At 39.8% G+C, this 18,063-nt stretch overlaps 1 protein-coding gene across 1 annotated transcript in view; it reads left to right on the forward strand.

Annotated features, from left to right (window-relative positions):
- LOC145988345 (uncharacterized) overlaps positions 1-13,658 on the forward strand; it is a 688,454-nt gene extending 674,796 nt beyond the window's left edge. Inside the window, exon 3 of the mRNA XM_083123212.1 lies at positions 10,236-13,658. Coding sequence (XP_082979338.1) covers positions 10,501-13,386 — 2,886 coding nt within the window. The 5' untranslated portion in view covers positions 10,236-10,500 and the 3' untranslated portion in view covers positions 13,387-13,658. The remainder of the gene's footprint in view (positions 1-10,235) is intronic.
- Positions 13,659-18,063: the final 4,405 nt, after the last annotated feature.

Below are 18,063 nucleotides of genomic sequence, written 5' to 3' on the forward strand. Positions count from 1 at the left end.
TATACGTGATGGGTAAAAATGGGTTTAATTTTTGGAACCAGCATGCCGAAATTAAACTACCATTTGCGAGACAACCGAACCTATGTCGACCAGTGTAATTAGTACAAACTGTGTTCTCGTTAATATATTTCAATTTTAGTCGTTCCTTGAATATTAGGGGCTTTGTACGTATTTGTATGATTAAATATGTATGCGCGAACATATTCCATTTCTAGAAACTTGTTTACTTCAGCTCATACGAATCCTGAAACTTATACGATATTTGGGTTTTGTATGATGCACAGGAGGATATGAGCATGCGCATTACTTCTTCCGTAATCACCTTACATTTTCCTTCGCCGCCATTTAGTATTACTCTTCCTAAATTTATAGAGTACAAAGGAACAATTACAGCGGAAAGGAAATATTTGTTTCTCTTTGTTACTCGAATACCTATAGTTAAAACGTACACAAAACAAAAAGTATTTTCAGAAGTAAGAACAAGAAGAAGAAATAAGTAATTTTCTCATACAAATCAAACCATGCAGCGTGTATGTTCACATAAATCAACACACAATTTACTCGCACAAATCAACATATGAGTAATGGTAACGTTTTGTGATCAAGGGATCCCCAGTTCATTCTCCGGTGGAGACACATTAAACAGTGTAAGGGAGTGACCTCTCTTCCACGCAGTGCACCCTGGACTGCATTGTTGTAGACTAACGAGGGCATGGCGCCTGGACTTGTTGCCAGCATAATCCTCTGTAGGGTTTATGCTGTGTCGTCCCTATATGTTTGAGATTGTCCCTGCATCCAGTTCATCTTAATCATCATTCATCCCCATCGCAATTAGCAAAAAGTGGCAGAAGTGCGAAGTACGAGTAATACAGCCTAATTCAAGCAATCGGTCAAGCATTGCACAGTTGTTGGAATCCTACTTTAAACTCTAGGTTCAGTCCAAATCAGTTCCCGCTGAACATAAAATTTACTGAAAAATTATATTTTGACGAATCAATACATGCAGCATGTCTTGCCATACAAATTAACACATGCAGCACTTTGCCTCACACAAATCATAACATGCGATTTGTTTGCTCGCACAAATCAGAACATGCATTTTCTTGCTCACACAAATCAACGTATGCAGCATATTGGATCAACACATGCAGGATGTTTCCTCATATCAATCAACATATGTAGCATATTTGATCAACACTTGTAGGATGTTATCTCATATTAATCAACCCACACAGCATATTTGATCCACACATGCAGCATGTTTCCTCATATGAATCAACATATGCAGCATATTTGATCAACACATGCAGGATGTTTTCTCATATCAATCAACACATACAACATATTTGATCAACACATGCATAATGTTTCTTCATACGAATCAATACACACAGCATACTTGATCAGCACATGCAGGATGTTTGTTTCCTGATATCAATCAACACACACAGCATATTTGATCAGCACATGCAAGATGTTTATTTCCTGATATCAATCAACACACACAGCATATTTGATCAACACATGTAGGATGTTGTTTCCTCATATCAATCAACACATGCAGGATGTTTCTTCATACGAATCAACACATGATGCATATTTGGTCAACAAATGCAGGATGTTTGTTTCCTCATATCAATCAACACATGCAGGATGTTTCCTCATATCAATCAACACATGCACCGTGTTTGATTAATACATGCAGGATATATCCTAATATCAATCAACACATGCAGCATGTTTGGTCACACAAATGAACACATGAAACAGGTTTGCTCGTACAATTAAACTCATTGTAGCTCTCACAAATTCCGAAAGAAAATCCATCGAGTAGATAGTTCTCTTCTTTGCCTTTAATTTTACGTTATATCACTATCATTGACCATAGTTTACATTTACGTGGTCGCCTGGAATAAATTCTGCTGGTGATTTCCTCACCGTTCTGGAAATTAACTGGAAAATTCAGTAGAGAAATCGCCTCCGTCCGGTGGCTTTCAACAAAGATGGGTTCTCTCAAAGCTGTTATACAAGGGCAGAACATCCACCTTACAATGTTACTGGACCATGTCGCTTAAGTTGAGGCCCAGCAGACCGAGAAATTGGCAAGGTCGTCGCCGTGTCATCTAGTTCTGTGAAAGAGTTATGTCATTCTCTTGGAATCCCATTACGGAAAAAAAACGGCCTCGTCTTGGAGGAGAGTTACTGTAGTGAAAGTTGTTATGTCCGAGTTAGCACAGGACTTCGGTCAGTAATTTCGAGCTAAGGTCGTTTAGTTCTTGCACGGTCAAGCAAAGACGTTTTGTGTGTGCCCCTTGAATGTCCGCAACCTATAGCTAGAGGGAAGTTAAACGGGTTCTCTACCATAAAGTATCCTAAAGGTTATGCAACCGGTTCTATCTGAATGTATTTCTAGGTTACGGTCATATAAGGGACACACAATATGCAATAATGCATCTTCTGCAATGTACAGTCATGGACATTTCTGTGGTGTAATCTCATTTACTTTCAGTGGAATCGTTTCAACCCAGAAAGGATCGTGACTGTACCAGACAGTCACAATTAAAGCTCCCTTACTCAGAGAACTCCAGAACCCATTGGAAGCATAAGATTGAGATGAAACTTGGTATAGAAAATATGGGGACTACGGGGAAACAAATGGTGACAATGGTTCAAATTTTCACCACCAGTGGTAATGTGGCGCTGAGATCTAGTGCACGATTAACAAAATCCCGTGAAAGCTTCGTGCAACTATTGATTACGCTGTCTTATGGTTTCAAAGCTTCATTGACATTGACGGCAGGCAATGTACTGACATAAACTAAATAAAGTTTTGCTTCTGGTTATTATTTCAGCACCACATTTCCACCTGGTGGTGAAAATTTGAACAATTTTTTCATCATTTGCTTCCACCTGATCTTCATAGTCTCTATACTAGTTTCAACACAATCCGTTGTTTCGAACGGATTTCAGACGGTTCTGAGTATGATGAATTTAATTCTAAGCGACACATTTCCTCCTGGTGGTGAAAATTTTAACTAATATTTTTTGGTCACCATTCACTTTCCCATGGTCTCCAGAGCCTCTACACGAAGTTTTACCGTAATCTGTTTCTTTGAACGGGCTCCAGATTGGTCTGAGTTGGGAAACATTAATGGCGATCACTCGGTAGGTGATACCGAGAAGAAACGAATTGTCAATTTCATTTTTACAGTTACGCTAAACAACAAATACAGCTTGCCCTTATATAACTAGGCAGGAAATAGCAGCAGTGTTTACAGAAAGAGAAACGTAATGGAGGTACATACAGCAGCGGTGTAATTAATTAAATGGGAAATGCTCAGATTCATAGCTATATCTTGAGGCCCAAATGACCAAAAAAAGAGAGATTTAATTAAAATTTATCGAGCAATGTGTGCTTAAATTTCACCTGCACTGCCTCCACTGGTACCCTAGAGGCGACTTTTACGAACTTCAGGAACCAAGAGCAAAGTTTAGCTGAGGAAAGTGAAGGAGGGGGAGGTGTGGTGAAGGACTCCACTTGTGGGAACTCATGAGTTCAGGGACAGCAGGAGTTCAAGCCGCCCGTGTAATGCAACTTTTACAAGATCGTGGCCAGAAAATTCACAAGCGTCTACCTGAGACTTTTCCATTTTTTTTCATCGTTGAAAAGTTGAAACGGACATCCTCGACTCCTAGATAAATCTTCGAAGGTCCAAGTTCGGTGCTGGAGCAGAAAATCTGTACAGGGTGTCAGAGAAGTTCTGGGTATTATATTACATAGTACACATTACCCCTAGATACGAGGGTTGCGGCATAACTATTTTTACGGTGACATTTTTTTCGCGGGAATGTGGGACCAGCACGAAAATCCGACTATATATATATTTTTTATTATATAAAAATGGATGTCTGTGTGTGTGGGTGTGTATATATGTTTCTTCCTGCATAACTCTCGAACGACTGGAGCAATTTCAACCAAACTTGGTACACGTATCAGTTGCAATCTGTAGAGAATATTTTTGGGGTAAGACACCCCAGGCACCCTTAGCGGTGGGGTGGGAAGGGGTGACACCTAAAAATAATCCCGAACGACCGATATGAAATTCCGCACAAACAGACATCCGTGACTCAATGCAATCCCGCATAACGATAGTGTTTCTCGGGTGGTCTAACATACAGGCTGATATGACTTTGTGTTCCAAAAATGACCAATATTTGTATGAAATCCATAGTTTACGTGGTCGCTAAGATGAATAGTGACGCTCCCAATGACGTTCAGCTCCAAGATACCCCTGGCACCCCTAGGCTGAGGGTGGGAAGGAGGTGACATGTAAAATGACCGATATTAGTGTGGAATCCATAGTTTTCGGGGTCGCTAAAATGAATAGTGACACTCCCAATGCACTTCAACTCCAAGACACCTCCTGGCAGCCCTAGGGGAGGTGGTGGGAAGGAGGTGACAAGTACAAATAATCGAAAACGACTGATATTAGTGTGGAATCCATAGTTTTCGGGGTCCATTAGATGAATAGGGACACTCCCAATGCAGTTCAACTCCAAGATACCCCTGGTACCCCTGGGGGTGAAGGGGGGGAAGGGCGTGACATGTAAAACGACCGATATTAGTGTGGAATCCATAGTTTACAGGGTCGCAGATGAATAGTGACACTCGTAATGCCGTTCAACTCCAAGTTAATTTTGCACTATTCATTATTTTCCTGTCTAGTAGAATATTGAGATAAATAAATACCTGGGCAACGCCGGGTAATCAGCTAGGAAGGGGCAGGGTATGGTATTGTAAATGTATTTAAATGAAATCAGAATATAAGGTAACAATGCGACAACATTTCTCCTAGCCGTAAAGTAGCAGCGAGCATGTAGGAAATAGTACATAGTATAAAGACCGAAGAGATAGCAATGATCCACGGATACCAACCACAACGGCACCGCGTTACATTAGCGAGTCAAGAGTGGTTAACCTGGTATAATCCCAAAATGGGCATAAATTTATGTTACTTTGTGTTTTACGCGTACGACTGGCGCGACCGCGGAACGCATCTCGCTCACTTGCAAATTCAGCTCCCACAGCAAAAAAAAATTCACCACTCTTTAACCAGAAACGAATTGCGTCATCGTCTTCTTTCTGATAACAACACTGATGTAACAGGCAGGCTTCAGCGCTAGTGAGACATAACGACATTAGTAAGCATAACATGGCATTATGTTTGATATAATGGCTGGATATAAACTGAAATGGGCCGCACTGTGTGATAATCAATTCTGTTTCAGACGAGCAGATCAGCTTAAAGTGATGAGTTACGCGGTGTTGTTTTCGCCTTGAATCAGCAAATCGGTTCACCAAGGTTCATCATTCTAGCACTGCCAGTTATAGATATCCAACATGTAACGATCGTACTCGTGTGTGCTTCGTTGATAAGGATGCTTCTACAGTGAACAGCACAAGTGGTCGGGATTCATCGCTATTTTATCCTTGTGTGTAGGCAAACCAATTTACGTAACGTTATACTGAGTTGCATACCTTGTAAGGTATAATCGTCCAAACCTTTTACTTGGCGATTGGACCTCGTGATTTAAGCAGAGCAGAAGCGATTTATTCCAGTAATATCTGTCCAGAAACTAAATGTCTGGTCATCGTGGCCCATCTAACGCTTAGTAGCTTGTAACACAGATGTGCCCAATAGGGATCACTTATATGAGAATTTGTATTTAATAAGTTTTTCATTAACCTAAGCTGCAAGTTTCTGATTCTACTTTTCTAAATAGACCAATCAAATCAACTAATATTGCATTAAAATGATATTTTTATTTGTCTTTCAGTCCAAATTTTGTTTATGATATACTTCTTGATGACGTACGGACTAAATAAGGCACAAGGTCATCCTTATTAGTGTGTAAGCACTACTTATAATATCTTCTGATAATAGAGTCGACGAGCAAGAGAGAGAGAGAGAGAGAGAACTTTTTCTCTCTCTCTCTCTCTATCTATCTATCTCTATCTCTCTCTCTCTCTCTGTCTTTCTCTCTCTCTCTCTCTCTATCTATCTATCTTTCTCTCATATAGAAAGAGAGGGGGTAAATGCCGAGAGAGAGGGGGAGAGAGAAAGAGAAACCAAAATAATATTCTCATTCTATTTTTTTATATCATGTATTTTTTCCAAAGGGAGGAATTATTCTGATGCTGAAGCAGACATTGTAGTCTGCTACATTGCAGATTATTTTTCCAGTCTAGAACCTCGTGCTGCATAAGTCAAAGTGAATTAACATTCTGATGGAAAATTTGCCGTTGGCTCTACAAGCTACACAGTGGAGGAGAAAACTTTAACACGCTGACCCAATGCAAAATGGAATCGGATTTCTCAAATAATGCCAGTTTGAAAACTTGAAAGAAAGAGGGTATTTATGTATGGCGCGCTCTCATATTTGCAAGCCAGCTTTAAAAATGTTCAGATTTTTTGGTTCCGTTCCCTTTACGTTGTCCAGAAACCGTGTACATTGATGCTTTCACAAACAGCCTCCTTTTTTTATACAATGTCGTTAAGCGAAAATTGGTTGGTTTACGACTGAGAGAAAATATGCTCTAAAAGCGAGGGAATTGTGTCAACTTTTACTGCGTTTACCTTTTTTCGAAAGCTTTAAATCCTTCCTTCATAAATGGTCTAAAGTGACCCGACATTCATTAAAGAACTAAAAGTACTTTTTCCCGCATCCGGGAACAGCAATTGACAAACCTGATTTCCAGTGTACAGCTTTAACATGTAGCATTAGTGGTACCCACTCAACTCTCTCTCTCTCTCTCTCTCTCTCTCTCTCTCTCTTTCTCTGTTTGTGTGTGTGTGGGGGGGGTGTATGTGTGACTTCCTGCCAGTGGCGTGAACAGAAAATTACATGCGAGTAAAGTCGAAAGTGGATAAAATATTTTAAGGTCTCTGCACATCTCGCACTTTTCCTTCTCTCTTTTTTTCCTTACTTCCTCTTTTTGTATTTCCTTGTTTCTCTCTCTCTCTACGTTTCTTTCACTGTTTCTCTACCTATCTCTTTCTATCTATGTTTCCTGTCTCTTTGCCCCTATTTCTCTCTCTCTCTCTCTCTTTCGTCCTGTTTCTTACTCTCTTGCTTTCTTATTCTGTTTGTCTTTCTCCTATCTCTTTATTTCTCTATCTTCTGTTACTCTTTATGTCACTTTTTGTCTCATTTTTCTCTCTCGCTCATTTTCTATCTGTCCTTGGCCCTCTGGTTCTGTGGAATCCTTTGCTACATCTTGGTGGGCACGAGGGAGGGGAATAAAATTATTTCAAGGTGGGCTAGAGCCCACCCGCTGGCGATACCCCTAGTCTGTTTGTGTGTGACTGAGAGAGAAATGTGTGTTGTGTATGTGCATCTACAAGCAAACGCACGTCATGTAGCTACATAATAACACAGAAAAATGAGTGAAAACATTACTATGCATTCAGAAGTACATATAACAATAGAAAGGTAGCTGCCACAAAAACTTTCAAAATTACTTATTTGGTAGGAAAACCCGTTTTGGTTACTAATTTCTCTAGTTGGCACCGCTTGCTTCCTACATCATTCTATTCTAATCAGTGTTTTGTTAAACCAATAAATGGTGTGTATTCATAAGGAGAGTGAAATTTAGTAATGTTTTCTGTGTTTGCTAATCTAAAATAAAAGAATATTATCTTAGAGTGAATACTGAGGTGCAAGAATGTACTCTGCTTTCCTTTAAGGTATTTGGAGTAAGCAAATATCTACGTGTGGATAATTCCAGCTGAAGTGTTCAATCATATTTTCAACATACTACTGTATATATATTATATCTGTGAATATTAGTCAACAATTCATTTATTTCCTAAATATGTAATATCAACAATTATTTCACTATATATACTGTGTCCAAAACGCCTATATTAAATTTTGTATTTTGTGTATCTAAAGCACGAGTTCCAATAACGTTATTGATCCTACCTCCGTAGCTGAGGTGTTAACGTAGAGCTTTAGATTGTAATATTGAGCAGTGGCGCCGATTAACGGGGCAAGGACGGCAGTTACTCCCACACATTTTGCTCCTATACTATGTCCAATTAATGTTAAGCCTCGTCTACCAAGAGAAAGAAAATTGTCCTTCACCACCCCCTCCCCAGTTCTGGCACCCAATCGCCGCCACTGATCTTGAGATACACTATTTCATCTATTTTATAGTCAATCTCATTGCCTGAGAGAAATTTAAAGTGACTTAAAGTGACTAATATTATCTCAAAATAAGAAACAATTTGATTGCATTTCTTTTCGTATAATTACTAATCAGTTGTTGAATTTTATTTGATGTCTGCATCAGATCAATTCTTGTATTCAAGTTATACAGGGTGAGCATAAAGTCTTTCCCTGATTACAAACTTTTATTGCTAAAGAACTATGCTAGATACAGATACAGAAATGGTAGCTTAACTCATAATGTTTTGATATCAGTACACCTCAGTACACTTCGACATATGCTCCCTTTGTTGCCCTTAGAACGTCTAGGCGATACTCAATTTCTCTCCATTTCTTTGCCAACATCTCTTCCGTCACCGTCTCTATAGTATCCCGTATTCGTGTCTGTAGAGTTTGCATAGCAGGAACTGGTGAACTAAACACTGTGTCCTTAACGTAACCCTCCCAAAAAAAAAGTCAAGAGGGGTTATGTCCGGCGAACGCGGTGGCCATGATATGGGACCGTCTCTACCGATCCATCTGTCTGGAAAGGTGTCATGCAAGAACTGGCGAACAGTTAACTCTCAGTGTGGCGGTGAACCATCTTGTTGAAACACTACCCATGGTTGAAATTCCTGTAACTGAGGCGCAACGTTAAAACATCATAATCCGGGAAAAACTTTATGCTCACCCTGTATAAATTAGGTATAATAAAACAGTAATCACTTGTTTTATTTTGTGTGATATAAACAATGGATTAATTTCATGGTGCAATTCTCTTGCTGTTTTAGTCTTGGCAATTAAGAATTCCTGCAATATTAATCATTTGCTGTACACAATGCAAAAACATTCATTCACCGTTTGCTCTATTTGTCTATAATTGTGGCTTCAAATAATGCAAATTACTTGTTGCATTCTCTTTCATATCTACAATGAACAGATTTCAATATATATATATTCAAATTTTAGCCTTAAATATATTGCCTAAAATTGTGAATTCCAACAATGTTAATTAGTTGGGTTCTGTTTTGTATTTACAATGGTCAAAAGTCAAGGTGTATATTTTCAGTTTAGATTTATTGTCTACAAATACTAAACAGATTTCTGTTTTCTGTCATACATCAAGTGCTCTAATGTCTCCAGTTGCTCTAGTTGCCGCTTAACCTTTTAGATTCATAAAGTTTCGTAAAGATTTATCCAAACTAACGGATGCTTGCGTTTTTGTTTGTAATACATGCCAGTAGAAGGCGATGTAGTCAACTCGAACCAACGCAACTTGGAATTTTGAAACGATTTATTTTTAAACCAAGTTTCTCATCGTCAATTTAAGAAGGATTTTTTGTGTATTTTCATGCAGAACTTTTCATCCTCAATTTGACAAGGATTTACTTTGTGTATTTTCATTCAGAACCTTTCATCCTCAATTTGACAAGTATTTACTTTGTGAATTTTCTTTCAGAACCTTTCATCCTCAATTTGACAAGGATTTACTTTGTGTATTTTCATTCAGAACTTTTCATCCTCAATTTGACAAGGATTTACTTTGTGTATTTTCATTCAGAACCTTTCATCCTCAATTTGACAAGTATTTACTTTGTGAATTTTCTTTCAGAACCTTTCATCCTCAATTTGACAAGGATTTACTTTGTGTATTTTCATTCAGAACCTTTCATCCTCAATTTGACAAGGATTTACTTTGCGTATTTTCATTCAGAACCTTTCATCCTTAATTTGACAAGTATTTACTTTGTGAATTTCCATGCACAAGGAACTTTTCATTCTCAATTTATCAAGGATTTATTTTGTTTATTTTCACGGAGAAGCACTTTTAATCCTCAATTTAATAAGGATTTATCTTGTGTATTTCTATGCAATTTTTATCATCCTCAATTTGATAAGGATTCATTTTTTGTGTTTTCATGCGGAACTTTTCATCCTCAATTTAACAAGAGTATATTTTGTATAGTTTCACGCACATAATTTTCACGCTCAAATTAACAATGATTTATTTTGTGTATTTTCAGGCAAGGCTTCTCATCCTCAGCACCACGACGCCTCGAAGACGCTGTCGACGTCGTCGTCGACGCTGGGACATCTGGTTGTCATTGGAGAAACCATTCAGCATCGGAGCAGCTCAGAATCCTCGAACCCTGGCCTCGGCAAATGGGATTGGGGCGTCCTGTCGCCATGGACACCGAGGAAGAAGAAAGCGAGGGTTGCTGCTTCTGAAATGGTCCCGTGACTCCCGCAGGAGAAAAGGGGACCTCTAGTCTACGGTCTGGGACAGCAATGGCAAGTCCTGTTCTTCTATCACAACGACAACAGCGTGATGGGGAATTCTCGAGCCACAGCGGTCCTCTTAGCAAGCGTTGGGTGTTTCTGACCACCCTGTCAATCGTAGTGTTCATTGGTACTTCGCCGTGCCTTGCAAAGTGTCCCAACGAGTGTGAGTGCAAATGGAAGAGCGGTAAAGAATCTGTGAGCTGTGAAAATCTTACGTCGATACCGTTGGTGCTAGACGCAGGCACTCAGGTTCTGAATCTAACGGGCAATAATATAAGAAAGGTTGGTAAGGAGGCGTTCCACAAGGCTGGGTTGCTGAATCTCCAAAAAGTGTTTCTCGCAAGGTGCAGACTGTCGCAGATAGATAGCGATGCGTTCAGGATGATAATCAATCTTGTTGATCTTGATCTCAGTTACAATTACTTGAACTATATCCCCTCACATATATTCAAAGAGGTCCCGAGACTTGAGCAGTTGAAGTTGAGCGGAAATCCTATCCAGAGGGTTGTGAACAACGCGTTTATGCTGGTACCCAATCTTGAGCGTCTGGAACTAAGCGACTGTCAGGTGGGAACCATTGAACCACGTGCATTTGCCGGCCTAGTTAAACTGCAGTGGCTCAAGCTCGACGGGAACAAGCTGGTGAACATGTATCCGTCAGCGATCACCATCATGGAGAAGCCCAACGAGCTCACCCTTTACAATAACCCTTGGAATTGCTCCTGTGGGCTCAGCTCTCTCAGAGAGTGGATGCTGCGAGAGAATGTTCCGGTAGGGATACCGCCAGTCTGCAGATACCCTTTTCGTCTCGAAGGAAAGTCCTGGGATAATCTTGACCTTGATGAATTCGCCTGTGTACCTGATATCATCTCGAAGAGAAGCCAAGCTCATGGAGTCGAGGGAAATAATGTTACTCTCAGTTGTTTTGTGGAAGGTGTACCGGAACCTCGTATCAAGTGGCTGTGGAAGAACCGTGTAATAGCCAATTTAACAGGCATATCATATGGGAAGCAGGTGTACATTGTGCACGAGTCCGGAAGACACAGGAAGATGAGTAATCTTACTATTACCACGGTGGACCTGCTGGACGCTGGTGAATATATTTGCTCAGCAGAGAACAAGGCCGGGAAGGTCGAAACGAACGTTACCTTAACCATATCAAAAAGGCTTGTTGAAGGCGGTCTCACTGGACGGATCCTTGTTGCTGGAATTATTGTAGCAGCCCTATTTGTTTTGACAGTCTGTCTAGTGTTTATGTGTGTATGTAGTGTAAAAAGAAGACAAGAGAGGGGAAGAAGAAGGGAGGACAGTTACGAGAAGATCGAAATGAACCACAAGGGACCTCCCGCGAACCATACGGGTGCCGCAAGGGGCGGGTGTCGAGGTAATGCTGTTGCCTCATCCAGTAACTTGAGAACCGAAGTGGCGGTGGTGAGCGGACAGACGCCTCTTAAGCACCCGAAGCACAGCGAATACCGGGGGTTGCCGTGCGTCGACATGGATCAGGTCGAAACGCCAATGACCAGCAGGGGAAGCGCCGAGAGCAAGCTGTGGACAGTGCATTCGGAGGTCAAAGATCAAGATCTTGTAGGTAGCGACACCTGCTTGACTGTAGAGTCGGAGAGCATTAGGAATGCAAGTGAAAGTGAGTGTAGTGACATGCGAAATAGCGTACTGTCCGACCTAGACAGTCACAGACCTATCGGCTATCTAGACTCGAACTACAAGGACGATATGATGACAACGGGAGTACTATCAGGTGGAATCCGAAAAGGAAATTTTGATACGCACAACCCCCAAAACTATAGTACCAGTAGTAGTACCAGCAAAAAGCTCGAGCCTGCCATTGAACTCAAGGACCTCAAAGTGTACTCTCAGAGGTGTGAACCGAGCAACAAAGGGATGTACATTAGTGAAAGCATAGTGCCAAAAACGGAAAAGAACTATCCAGATCTTCTTGAAATATCGCCGTATAACCTTGGGACGTCAGCTAGCCCTTACCTCACGGACAGTTTCTGCACGCTTCCGAGAAAGAAGTACGATCGCGGCCGTGGGAGTGCGAGGTACCGAAGCGGCTCGGACAGCCAATCGCCTCTTTTACCCGAGAGCCGTTACAGTAGTGAAGGCAGCAACAGCTCCATCAGACGGTCTTCTGGTGAAACATATCCATTGGGTTTGGGCAACCCTTCTAGTCAACGCTCCACAAGCTCGCTGAATCTTCCCTCGGAACATTATATGGATGCTCCGTTCTCAGGATCCATATCTGGTGCTGTTGGTGGTGGTGGCAGGTATCGAAACCCCAGTCTCCCAGCATCCCCTGTCCTGGACCCCATGGGAGGTGATGCGTCGACGCCCTTGTCAGGTAGAACGAGTGATTTCAGGGATTCTTACGGGAAATCGTCAATTCCTAACCCGTCTTCAGTGGCCAAGGCGGCGGCAACGACATACGACTATCACGCTGCCCAACTCGAGAGGTTCCTGGAGGAGTACCGCAACCTCCAGGAGCAGCTGTGCAAGATGAAGGAGACGTGCGAGTCATTCAGGCACGAACCAACGACACGCAGCATTGGGAACCCTCGATTTGGTGATCCTCTGATCGGTTCGGGTGGAGCAATGTACAGTGGTGCCCTATCGTCCACCTCAACATTATCATCAGAGGATAACCCAAAATCAATACTCAAAAACAAACCCGCTGCTGTTCCTACAGTGTCTGCATCCACGTCTTCCACGTCACCGGTCACGAGTTCGATTCCTAGTTCCTCTCCCGTCCCCCCGGCCCCTGCTCCAGAATATGGCATCGATCCATACGGTACTGTGTCCCCAATGTCGTCATACTGGCTCTCGAGGAACTCACTTAGACGGTATAGTGGAAGCGACTTCTATCAGAGCTGAAATCCCAAAACCACAAAAATATGCATGATGTGTGTGAGTGTATGTGAACATAAACTCTACATTGTATTGGTGATGAAAGAAATTTTGTAAAAATTATTAACACCAGATAAAAAAAGAAGTATATAATCTTACTGGTTAGAGTTAACAAGATGACATGGCAATGGAGTTTGTTATTATTGTTGTTATGTTGTAATGGATCAAAGAAGAGATATGATGAGTTGATTTTATCACGTTAGTGGGACCTCAATGGCCAAAAAGTATATATTATCATTCTTCCTATGTAAAGATATTGAATTTTACGAGAAAAGAAATCTTTAATCGATAATTGTGGTGTTTTTGCTGACATCTTCCACACAATCCTATCCATAGGTTAAAAAATAGATGAGTCAAGAGTGAAAATATCATAGGCGTATATGACATTATAAATGATAAAATATGTTGCACATCATTACATTTCAAAGCATACATTTGAATCTTATTTACATATCAGATTTGGGCCTCTCCGATGGCGCAGTGGTAATGTTTTCGCCTTGAAATCAAAGGGTTCCGGGTTCAATACCCGGTAGAGGCGCAAAATGATTGGGATCCCAAATCAACTGATAAAATATGACTTACTTTTGACATTATATAAAAGGAAATATACTTTTTTTGTTTGAAGTGTGTCTATTGTTATTATAAAGGCAAATTTTAATATGCTGTTAAAGTCAGGGTTGGCCAATGACCAGAAGTTAGTTCAAGTTTAAGTTTCTCTTGTGGTGTTAACTTCTTAGCGAGAGATTGAGGGACAGTTAACTTAATCCGTTCTTTACCCAATGATCAGAAGGGTAACTGCAGCTATGTACGAACGAATATGGCAGTCTCCTAGACAGATCGATTTCCACCGGGCAATTTCTCAGTCAGATTGAACGAGAAATAATTCAATAAAAAGTTAGACTGGAGGATAAGTAAACTTCTTTTGCTTGGCAGATTTCAACTGATGTGTATGTTAACAAATAAAGCAAAGATACGTGGTTCTCCGTATCTGATTTGAGGACTCGCACTTTATACATCTCAACGCGAAGCAACAGTTCTAAATGGAAAATTGGTGTGGTGGCTCTAGGCAATAGCGGAAACAATTAACGTGTATTAAAAATTGTTACTTTGTACCTACAACATCAAGTAAAAGTACAGTGTAGACGTTGTCTACAAAGAATGAATTTAAAGTCAACTTTGTGCACAGATAGGCTGATTGGGACCATACCTACAGTTTAAAGTGGCTACCGAACCCGGGGACCCCTGATTTTAATGCTACGACGTTACCACTACGCCATCGAGGAGACCCTGCAAAGAATGAATGGTCGATGAAAACGTGTCACGTTCTCCGAGCTAGTGAGAAACATGTGCAATTAGAGTACAGAGCTTGTAGTCGAGAGACATGTGCATATCGATCGTAATTACACGGCCAGTATTTATATTATTAAGTATGATTAATTATACTACATAATACCATTTTCATTTTAAGAGATCAATGTGTTTCAGGAAAGAAAAACAAATACATAATAATCCTTTGTAATTGTACATAGTATTATGGCGTGGGTTTTTCGTATTTACAATGTAAACTATGAATTTCAACAACAGCATATGCCTTATTCTAGCTCTATCTTTGGAAATTTGATTTGAATTGAGGCATCTAGATGGCACATTAATTGCAGTCCTCAGGCCAGCATTGCCAACTTACAACTTTTACCCATCAACCTACGGTTAGCTAACCATTGATTATTTTCACATTTATCAACCTGGTGCTGGTTAAGACTGACGGTAAACTAAAACAGATAGTTGGCTAACCACAATATTTAAAACACATTGAAAAACCGGTACTTGGTACTTAATAATTGCATTATTGCTAGATTTCGGGGAGATACATTTAAGTACTTTGCCTGAATTCACTTGTGTCAAACGTATATACAAACGTAAGTTTTTCTTAAGTAATGAACTTGAACTAAGAAAAACGTTCAAGAATTAAGACTCGAGCTTCGTCTATTACATTGTGGCATCTGAATACAAATCTACAGTTAGCATGCAAAGTTAATTGAATATTATCCATGGTCTAGTGTACTTGACTACACCAATTCTAACACTACGTATTGAGAGTTAAACAAATTTATTTTTGTTAATGATGGGGAACGAACCTGTGATTATTACTACACATCCAATGCGCTAACCAACTCGTCCTCTCTCGAAAAGTTAGCGTTAGAAAAATATAGTTCAAACCACTACACAATGTATTCTGTTCACTTAAAAATTATTAGAAACTACAGTTGTGAAGAATATGAATATTTTGTCAAATCAGGAATGGTATTTGTAGAACGTTATGATCTGGTTTATTTTATGCAGCAGCAGTGGAACTAAATATTATTCATAAGTAGAAACTCGTTTGCAGAAGAACATGGATTTACGTCAAATCTTCAATTTCACATCTTTGCAAAATATGGCAAGGTAGCAGGTTTGGTATTGAAATTGAACTGTGTATACAAATTCAACCTATTATGACATTATTCCAGTGGTAAGTATTGGTTTAGGGTGTCGCATATTGCTTCTACCAATGTTAGTTGGTAACCCTGTCCGAATGCATACGCCATGTTGAGGCAGTTTCAAGACCTGCAATGGGCCATCACCCGGTTCAGACACGAATCGTGACAGTGACGCCTCGTTCATCCAAACAGGTTCATTTGGGAGACGCAGCTGACACTGGTCTGAGAAGCTTCATGACGCCAGAGAATACGTTTCCTCCGACATACTTCTGGTTCAGCACACTGCTATTGGACCTCCAACGTCCAAACCACCCCATCACGATGTGTCACCGAGTGTCCTGGTATTAAATAAACTTTGCTAAACTTTTTTACTAATCCATATTTCCTTAATTTATCTTTATATTTCTATTTCGCTTATATAAGGTGCTTTTCAATCCTGTCGATTTAATAGTATTGATAAGGATGGGTCATAAACTGACGCATTGGATGATACATCTATATTTTGACCAGGACTCGAACATGGAATCTTTTGAACGCCAAAGCATCAAGTCCGTGTCTGGGCATGGGTTTTCCTTGTGAGTGTCCCTTCATCAATTGCATCATATCATCACTCATACTCATCTCCGCAATTAGCCAAAACTGACAGAAAAGCGAAATAAAATATTTCAAAGCAATCAATCAATCAATTGGAACCTTTTGCTTGAAATTGTAACATGCTGACAGCATTGCCACCGAGTTTCTTGTACTTTACTTCACTTTTCTGCCACTTTTTGCTAATCGCCAAGATGAGGATGAAGGGTGAAAAGATGAAATGGATGAAAGGACAATCACCAACACATAAGGACAGCACCCGACACAAGCCCCACGGTGGATTATATTGGCTGTGAGTCTAGACGCCAGGGCCTCGCTAGTCTTCAAAATGCAGTCCAGGGTGTACTACGTGGGAGGGAGATTGGCATTTGGGTGTCTTCTAAAAACGTCACACTTTACACCCCTTATGTATTCGGAATATGTATATGGGAACTGATGAAAGGCTTGTCAACAAATTGTATCGAAATTTTGCAATTGTTAAATCAAGTAGAATTGTTGATTTTAAATTTTCTTCTTTAAATATCTTAACCGTATCTTCACCAATGGAATGGGAGAAAAAAGATTTAGCACTATTGACAAATATCGAACCTACAACCTTCTCCACCGTGGCCAGCTTACCAACTTAGACATGGCAATATTTTTGCAAATAGTCGTTCACCTTAGACTAAACTCCCCCTTCTACATCTTTGACTTCAAGTTTCTAACAAATTACGGCGTGAAATCAATTTTATCATATCATATTCATAGTTTAGGATGTTGAATGAAATGTGTGTTGCGTTCACGATCTTGGTTAGAATAAATCAAGGCTTATTTATGTATTTGATTAGGTTACAATCGTTTGGACTTGCAGTGAAACCTAGATTTTCTCCAGATGGAATTTCAAGGTATGAAAATCACTGGCATTATCATAGTCTTAAAAGTAAACATTGATTTATGCAGTGCGTGTTAAGTTTCGTGATATTTGTTCCTGTACAGCTTTGCAGAAAAAATGGTATGGTAATTCTTTATCGTACTATAAAAGGTAGTAAAGATACTTAAAATTATCAGGGAATTAATTTTATTTACTGGAAAGTTCCTTGTGAAGAAAACTATATACAGGGTGACTGGTAATTAGATGTATTCCCTGAAAGGGGTTAAAGTAGAGACAATTTGCAACAAATTTGACCATATGATACCCCGTCCGAAAATTAGTAGTTTTCGAGATAATCGAATTTCAATTGTTTTTTTAAAAAATGACAATTTTCCACACAAAAAGATGAATTGAGAAAAAAACTGCTCATTGTATGGAATTTATTTCAACGTTTTCTGATAGCTAATAAATAAGTGGTTCGTTGAAAAAAAAAGTTTTTTCCAAATAACAATCACATGTAAGTAACGGGTGGGTCTAAACTTACAAGTGATGATAAAAAAATGCACTCTTAGTTTACTTGGCAACGTATTAATAACAAAAATGGTATGACACGAAGCGTACATATTACTTTAATTACTTCCTTGTGACACCTGCTATCCAACAAGGTACAAATGTTGCTAACATTCACATTTGTGTACAAGAAATAATACTTCATTCATCTTCATG

Source organism: Lepisma saccharinum, chromosome 5, assembly GCF_977018435.1.
Source record: "Lepisma saccharinum chromosome 5, izLepSacc3.1, whole genome shotgun sequence".
Lineage (NCBI taxonomy): Eukaryota > Metazoa > Arthropoda > Insecta > Zygentoma > Lepismatidae > Lepisma > Lepisma saccharinum.